The 8662-nt window shown below is 36.9% G+C and overlaps 2 protein-coding genes across 2 annotated transcripts; one reads left to right on the forward strand and one right to left on the reverse strand.

Moving 5' to 3' along the window:
* Positions 1-113: 113 nt before the first annotated feature.
* On the forward strand, positions 114-1482 carry LOC141639550 (putative E3 ubiquitin-protein ligase ARI8; the record flags this gene model as incomplete). The annotated part of the gene is made up of 7 exons (XM_074448652.1): positions 114-174; positions 272-361; positions 459-506; positions 602-673; positions 771-864; positions 952-1075; positions 1166-1482. Coding segments are annotated over 7 exons (694 nt in total), but the record flags the coding sequence as incomplete, so codon positions are not given.
* Positions 1483-2941: 1459 nt separating this feature from the next.
* Positions 2942-7607, reverse strand: LOC141639551 (eukaryotic translation initiation factor 3 subunit I-like). Its single transcript, XM_074448653.1, has 8 exons — positions 7259-7607; positions 6169-6384; positions 5563-5690; positions 5283-5405; positions 5105-5194; positions 4722-4808; positions 3622-3701; positions 2942-3248 (listed from the first exon to the last, which is right to left on the reverse strand). The coding sequence occupies exons 1-8, from the start codon at positions 7440-7442 to the stop codon at positions 3173-3175; spliced, it is 984 nt and encodes a 327-aa protein (XP_074304754.1). The 5' UTR covers positions 7443-7607; the 3' UTR covers positions 2942-3172.
* Positions 7608-8662: the final 1055 nt, after the last annotated feature.

Consider the following 8662-nt stretch of genomic DNA (forward strand, 5'->3'; position numbering starts at 1 on the left):
GGAATGTCAAGCCTGTCATTTTCAGTTCTGCGGGTAACTTCAAATTCTGTCTCGAGTTCCTCAGACATTTCTCCGATAAAGCTTACCCAGCTCGAATAATGTCTATATTTCAGGGAATGCAATAGTTCTTGGTTCGACAATACTCATATCTGCCCTCAAGCAAAACTGAAAGCGGTAGCTATATTAATTATTCGAGTGCTTACCTTATTTGAATGTAGATAAATCCTTTCAGCTATCAGTAATGCATTGTTCCTTATTTATTCTGTCGTAGATTGTCGAGGATGAGAATAAGCGGGAAAAAGCGAGAAATGACTATGACAGATACCAGGAGTGTCTTAGTCTATGGAATTTTCAAAATACGGTAATTAACATGCATCTAGCATTCTAGTATAAGTTCGAGATTTAAGAATGAGGTTCGTCAGTAATGACCATGGATTCCTGGTTTCGTTTCTTTACAGGAACAAAACCAAGTTCTTATGAAACTCCGATCAATGCAGAATGAAGAGGTAAAACACATAAAACTTGCAATTTTTCGACAAATTTTATGATGGTTTCAGAAACTAGCATCTAACGGTCTGTAATGATGTATTTCTGGTTGCAGCTGAAAGCCGTAGCTGAAAATCAAGCCCTCGCTCTAGGAGAACTGTCGTTTGTGACAGACGCCTGGCTACAGGTAAATAAGTAAATTCCAGTAATTGGTTGATGAATATCAGGCAAATAATATCTCCCTCCTTACGAGTTACGAACCTTCTGTTTCGTCATTCTTGCAGGCAGTGGAATGCAAGCGAGTATTCAAGTACATTTGTGTGTCCAACTTTTACTTCCATATATTTCAGGAAAACCCGCTTTGCAATGACTTGATAAGTGAGTTTCTTTGTGTTAAAATAGTGTATTGATCGTCTATTCGTGATTTTTGTGTTAAACTGGTGCAATATATATATGGGTGTTCAGAGAACGGAGCATTTGTGTTGGAGCAACTATGTCTGGTTGCAGCTGAACTGAGAATGTTAGTGTCTAAGACTGTACCAGTTCAACAATTTGAAGATTTCCGCAAAAGACTCTGCCTTATGACAAGGTTTGTCAATCTGAAATTTTCCATTTCAAGATGTAGTATTCATCCTGGTTTCAGAATGCTTACTGTGTTTATTTTTGTCGCTTGTATCAGTGTGGCTCGCAATTACTTCCAGAACATGGAGATAGCTATAAAAAATGAGTACACAGACATAAAGACTCTCCGCTTGGTAATTTGCTCAAGGGAGTCGATTGAAAGGAAGACAGACTCGACTGAGGAACTAAAGGAGTGGACTTGTCCTCACTGCAGTTTTTCCAATGACGCTTCTACTACTGTCTGTGTCATGTGCTACCATTGAACAGACGAACGGAGAAGATCAGAAGATGGTTCTTTTGTGCCTCAATCCTTATTTTACTTATTTTACTGCATTTTTTTTAAGTTCAATAAAGTAGTTTACTGAACGATGAACAATTTCGATTGCATCTTTTGTTGTAATGGTTAATTACTCCGTTTTTTGCTATATTATCGTCTTTATGTATTTTTTAGTCCGCTGATAAAGGGGACATTTTCCATATTAATGCTGAGTAATGACAATGAAAAGGAGATCCGATTTTGCATTAAGCTTACACAGACAATATCTGTTCATCGGATTTATTCCTCGTTTGCAAAGCTAATTAGTCGGTCTAGAATGTTGTCAATGTACCCAGACATATAGGTTAATCACTTGTTTGCATCTTCCTTTGCACCGCTGACGAAAGTGATGAGCCTATATGTCTAGGATACATTGACAACAACATTCTAAACTGACTGACTTGGTTCATCTGTGATATCGAAAGCTTAGACGAAATATGTCATAAGCTTTTCTTACTGATAAAGTAGAACCCTGAACTATAGAAGAGGCTAACAAAAACTTACTAACTCATCTACGACTAACATAGTACTCCCTCCGTCTCAATCATCTGTTTATCTTTGATTGAAGTACCCCTCGCAAAGAATATAAGAGTTATGATTTCATAGTTAATGGTCCACAAAGAAAAGAGTCTTGAATTATATGATCTATTATTCCATTGGAGCGAAACACCCGTTAAAAATCTGATTCTAATAATCAAATTCACTTGCACAACACACTTTAAATTCAGGACAAAACGAACATGATATCGTTAGTCATTAGCAAACGTCAAATGTGTTAACTGAAACGTAGAATATCCGAGATATAGACACGTAAAAGGTTTATGGATTCGCAGCATAGCTTGCAAAATTACCGAGACAAGATTCCATGCTCAAAAAAAAAAAAAAAAAAAAACACGTTCCATGAAGTTGATTATTGACTAAAGCTGGTGCAAGTATAGTGTTTTCTAATGAAGATCATCAGCAAACACCAAATGTATGACTCCGTAACAAAAGCTTAGAACATTTATGTTTGAAAAGAAACTTGACGTTAGAATATACTTTAACTTATGTATCGAGAAAAAATTAAAGTTGAATGTCCGCTTGTGAATAGTGTGCAAAATAGAAACCTGCAAAGTGGAGTTGAATGGAGGGAGTAGCTTCCTTAATACGAGATAAAATTTCCGCGCCGAAAAGTTCCCTTGCCATTTCCACAACTACATGGGAATAACCACAAGTTTCGACATTGACTGATAATAAACCGTGTCCTTGGGAAGGAAATTTAGAGCCTTCAATATTTATTCTGTGGACCGGAAATTGTAGTCTTGAAACTAGAGACCGTGAGAGCATAATGTTTTCAAATATACGCCTGCCTTACTTCCTATGAAAGCATCTTGTTCAACTCCCACTATGCGGTGAGGATGCTTTGAAACGCTTATTTGCTGGGAAAACAGTTTTTTTTAACGTGTATGTTAGAAAAACCGTTTGACTCCTAACGAAATTAATTGCATGTTCAATTACTATATGGACCTCCCAAAATGAACGGACAGAACATAATTATCCAGTTTAAATACAGTACTGATGAAACAAAGGAGGACTGGAAGCTGTAGGAAAGTAAATACAGAGTTAAACAGTACAAGAGTCGTCTGCTTACACCGTAAGATGAAAAACTAAAACCATGTCCAGACTCCAGACAGTACAATTGCATAACATGATGAAATTGTCGACATCAACTAATCATACACTATTATTGGAAGAACTAAGCTCGAAAGTTTAAATCTTGATGTTAAAATAATCAGCATCAAAATGATGTAATCTCACATAACCATCTTCACCTCCACTCGCAAAACTGCACATCAAGAAACAAGAACGTTTTAAGAGCCAGGCGCTTGTTTGACATATATAGATAAAAAACGAGACAAGACTTCTGAACAGTTCAGGTTAGGCGGGTTTCAACAGTAGTTTGGTCATTTTGGATTTGGGTGGTTTTGGGTCACAAGTCCCTCAATAGCGAGTACCGCTATCTTCTCACGTCATCAGGTGTATACAGTGATGCCCAAAACATCAATGGGAATCAAACAGACCAAGCGGTAGCATGCAACACCAAGAGGTCGTAACTTTTGCATCGGGGAGGAAGACTTGCATAATGTCAATGTCAATTATCATAGCATGTTTTTTTCTGGTACAGTAATGCCGAAGCATGTTAAGATAAGATTGTTTACCTCTTGCCATCAGGATTGAATGCTAGCGCATTCAGAGGGCCAAAATGTCCTTTAACTCCTCCAATTTCTTCTTGAAGAATCTACACAAACAAATTTAAATACAAGTTGGATAAATTATCAACGTATAAAGATGATCAAATGGACGAGCAATTTTTTATTTGTATATGGTTTCTAATTCAGAACATCAAAATTCACGAAATCAATCTAAACTAAAAAAAATACAGGCACAAGTTCATGTGGAACTTCGTCTGTGAGTCGACAATATATTCCAGTCAATTTGGTGCAAACAAAAACAGTTGCAGTTTTATCTAATGAAAAACAAAAAGCTGTTAACTTCTTCACTTCATCTCCCTTGGTCGCGTTGATTATAGCTAGAGCTGGCAAACAATGACACGACACGAAAACACGACACGAACCCGACACGAAATTAACGGGTTTGGGTTGAGGCCTAATGACCCATTTATGTAAGTGGGTCGACACGAACACGACACGATATTTAATTGGGTTGGGTTTGGGTTGAGCTCTCTAAACACGAACCCGACACGAAAGATTTGTTTACTAAATTAATCCTATTTTTTCTTGATCCTTCATCACATAAATATACTTAAACTTTCCAAATATGGACAAGACACGAAAACACGACACGAACCCGACACGAAATTAATGGGTTAGGGTTGAGGCTTGATGACCCATTTATGTAAGTGGGTCGACACGAACACGACACGAAATTTAATTGGGTCGGGTTTGGGTTGGAGGGTCTGTGACCCGTTTACATGTGACACGAACACGAACCCGACACGACCCGATCTGTTTGCCAGGTCTAATTATAGCCATAAGTCTAACTGAACATGTTTAGTTAGACATAAGCTTGGTATAGTCAAGGGCTCAAGTAAAGCTCGCTTTCAAAAAGCCCAAGCCCAGCTTTAAGCAAAACGAAACCACGCCCATGGTCAATAGCTCCAGCACAATTTACAAATACTAAATGAATGGGGATCGTAATTTTTGTTTAATTCTATATCTTTTATATTGCAACAAATATGTTCTCACCACAGGTTTCACCTGAATTTTGCCTATTAAGATGTTACACAACTCGGATTTACCTTGTCATAAAATTTAGCCTCAAATTTTCCAGCACGATGATCGGTCCTGGTCACATCTATAGCATCCTGACCACCTCCAAGCACAACCTGTAAAGAAGTTAACAACGAGATCAAATCAGATACTAGAACCACTCTTATCAGAGTATCTAGTGTATTTGTTGGATTAAAACCAGAAGGACCGAGAAACAAAAACAAAGAAGACTAGTACTATTTTAAGATGACTTAAAATAGTGCCCTAAGGTCAAATAAATGACTCAAAAGGTCCACTAGCTACCTACAAGCTACAGCGAAAACCATTAGTTGAAACTAAAAATGACTCACACTACCAATGTGAACATAACCACGCATACGTGACAGCAAAACAAAGATTAATCGATACATACATGTTCAAGAAGGGGAGACATTGTGACTGCCAACACTGGCCGCTCTGTAGTATAGGTCTTTATGAGAGTAAGGGATCTGGTGTCCCACAGCTGTGTAAGAGAATACGCCATATTAGCAAATAAAAATGTATACATGCCCAAAAGAGAAATAATGTCTTGGTAGAAATTATGCATTCACCTTTGCAGTTTTATCAAGGGAGCCAGTCAAGAAGTGGGACCCATCAGCCGATAAGCAAAGTGATGAAATAGAACCTTTATGACCATTCTCGTTGTCTTTTGTTGATTTTAACTCTTGACCAGTCTGCATTTTTCGAGGACAAAGAGGAAGAAGACGTCAAGATGGCAGCTTAACCAAACGGGTGCCAGACTAACAGTAAACAAATATTTCACAAAGCTTAAAAGTTCTAGGACACTGCATAACACTGTTCAGTATCAACAACAAACTAGAGCCTACATACCGCGGGATCCCACACACGAATGATGGCATCTTCACCACCACTGATAATGGACTTGTTCAAGGGGCTCCAAACAGCTCTATTGATTCGTCCAGTTGGACCCCTCATGACAAGAATAGAGGCTTCCTTCTCTGAAAATTATATAGCACATCAATTTCATCACCAAATTCAAATTGAAACGAAAAGTTGATAGAGAAAAGAAGCTAAGAAACAAATAGATAGACAAAAGAACTAAACATTGTGGAACATTGACATTAGCGGTTTCAAAAGATGCAAACAGGAAATCAGAACTATATTAAACTCACATATAAGTACATAGCATATGCAACCAAGAAAAATCAAGAAAAATGGCACAACGGTAATTACTAAGACACGGCAACATCCATAATAAAAGTGAACAAAAGTCATTTCTAATGACGACCAAGGATAAGTAACATATTAAAATTACTCCCCTCAATATTATGGTTTTCTTCCCACTTCTGAAATTATGGGAGGGCAAACTCGAGAAGTCAGAAGAAACAAAAAAAAAAGAACAAAGTAACTGACTAAAATTGAACCCTATCTAAACACCATTCAAATGTAGACAGTAAGGTGATCAAGTCGACTTACGGTCAGCAACATCTTCTGCAATTTCTTTCACGTGAATTTCTGAAGTCTTTTTCATGAAAGGATCAGTGGTTATAACAGCTCGTCTATCACCAACTGAGAAGTCCACGGACCTGGCTGGAGCTTCAAAATTGAAGGTAAATAGTTGCTCTCCTTTTTGGACACTCCACAGCTTCACTGTCTGATCAGCACTGGCAGTAAGAAGACGCGACGAATCCCCTGATGCAATGAATTAATTCCTCATAAATCAACAAGGCAACTAAAGATAACCAAAAAAATGTTCATAACAACAAAATAAACACAAACCAAGTTACTACATAAATACCTCCAAATGCAAATTAGCCGAAGCAAAGGAAAATATTTGAGAAACAAAGAAAACCGATATCCCTATAGGCAAAATTTTAATTCAAAGACGAAACATGACAAATTAACAGGGATGACAGTATGACACCTCTACGATTAACATTTACGAGTATATTCACTCTTAATTCTTGTGTATCAAACTTCTGCAATCCTCTTAACATTATCAATCATTCCCCAAATTTTCACCAGCATACAGTCTAAACAATAACCATGATCAAATTATCCGATTTGTCTAAACAAACAGACCGTAACCTTTCATAACTCAGCTACAAATCAGTATACCCGATTTCACACTAACCCTTTAAAATTAATCTAAAGTTCAATATTTAAGAGTACCAATTAAACTAAGGGGTATCAAAACAAAGCTAAGAAATCATCTTTTTCACAAATTTGTTAATTCCAACAGCAAGTATCTCTTAAGACGACACTATCCGTCTTAGGATGAAAACGGGTTAAATATGCTCCTACTTGTATACATAGGACAAATCTTTTGTTAATCCCTATACACCCTGCTTTTGTCTCATCTACCATACTTGACCCCCTTTTAAGTTTAAGACGGATATTGTCGTCTTCAACAAAACAATCAATTCACACGATAACAATCAAACACAGCTAAGAAATCAACTTTTCCCCCAATCAACAACGCAAAACAAAAAGGAAAAAACCCTAATTTAGCTAAAACATAATCAAATCCGAGAAAATAAAGATAAAAAAGAGAAGATTAAATTACGAGAAATCGAGCAACTCCAAACGGCGCCGTTATGTCCTTTGTAGTTCCCAAGACGTTCACCATTATCAGCAAACCAAACAGTAGGATTATGATCTTTAGCACACGAGAACAGAAGGTCGCCATCTCTGTTATATTGGAGAAACGTTAATGGCCTTTCATGGCCCTTCATCAAAATTGGTCTCATCTTCGATTTGAATTGGTTTTTTGCAGATAAAGATTGGATCTTGCGATTGATTGAAGCTGTAATTGATTGATGAAATTGGAGGAATTAGGGTTTAGTGTTCTTCCCTCTTTTGGGGATTTTTAGTTATTTATAGTGTGGATTGAGGGATAAGGTCCAGGTCTGGTTCTGATGGCGGGTTTATCGTTTTGTTGCACCGACTTAGTTGGGTTATTGTCCGGGTCTTTTTTTTTTTTTTTTTTTTGGGTACATAGGAGAGGTAGCCCCCATATTGTCCGGGTCTGGTTGTGATTAGGAATTTAGGATTCATGTTAGAGTGAGGGTCGGAGTTAGAATCAGAATTTATATAATTTAAGTTTAAAAATTTATTTATAAAATCGTCTTGGATTAATAGGGCGGGTTAAAAAAGGAAAACTGAATCTCAATAATATTTCGCTTGAAACTATTTTACAAGTAGTTGCTCACTTATTTATGGACTTTTTTTTCAATATTTTTTCCATTGTATAGCAAAAAGTCTCTAATTCTTTGCCTCGCCAATTAATCAAATTCACAAAATTATTCTAATCTGTCAAATTACACAATTATGGATTTTATTTCTCGTATCAATTAACTATTAATTCTAATTCTTAATTTTATTAATTATATTATACTTACAAATTAAGGAATAAATTTACACTAATTTAGTTTGAGTTTGCTTAAACCGTCGGCGGCATTAGGGTGAGGGACGGCGATCAACATTGCAGTGATGCACGGTGTATGGCGATGTTGCTGCCTGCTCGTAGTGGCATGGTAGGGGTGTGGTCTTGTGGAGGGTTGTGTCTTCAACTCATAACATGAAAACCCAACGCACCGCATTATTTTTGTAGTTTTGCTTATTTGATTTTTTTTTTTTCCTTTTTCATTTTTTTGTTAATGTTTTGTATTTTGTATTTTTTTGTTATTTTGTATTTTGTATTTTCTTTTTTTTTCTGCAAGGGAGGCGACGATGAGAGAGCTGGATGGTGGCTCACTGTGTGGTGGTTGGATGGTGGTAATTAGAGTGGGAAAAGAGTATATATATATATATATATATATATATATATATATATAGAGAGAGAGAGAGAGAGAGAGAGAGAGAGAGAAGGGTTCTTATAAGGCCTTCATACCATATAAGGCCCTAAGTCCTTATAAGAGCCCTTGGATGGAAGGGATGGAGGGATGAGATTACATCTCATTGAAGGGTC

This window comes from Silene latifolia, unplaced genomic scaffold, assembly GCF_048544455.1.
Source record: "Silene latifolia isolate original U9 population unplaced genomic scaffold, ASM4854445v1 scaffold_439, whole genome shotgun sequence".
Classification (NCBI taxonomy): domain Eukaryota; kingdom Viridiplantae; phylum Streptophyta; class Magnoliopsida; order Caryophyllales; family Caryophyllaceae; genus Silene; species Silene latifolia.

What these genes read in the sequence shown, in the direction of transcription:
- LOC141639551 (XM_074448653.1), bottom strand. Translation starts at nt 7,442, where the DNA reads ATGAGACCAATTTTGATGAAGGGCCATGAAAGGCCATTAACGTTTCTC. An exon ending in TTGGAGTTGCTCGATTTCTC is followed by an intron (nt 6,385 to 7,258) that starts GTAATTTAATCT and finishes TCATTGCATCAG; the next exon opens with GGGATTCGTCGCGTCTTCTT. An exon ending in CCCTTGATAAAACTGCAAAG is followed by an intron (nt 5,195 to 5,282) that starts GTGAATGCATAA and finishes TCTCTTACACAG; the next exon opens with CTGTGGGACACCAGATCCCT.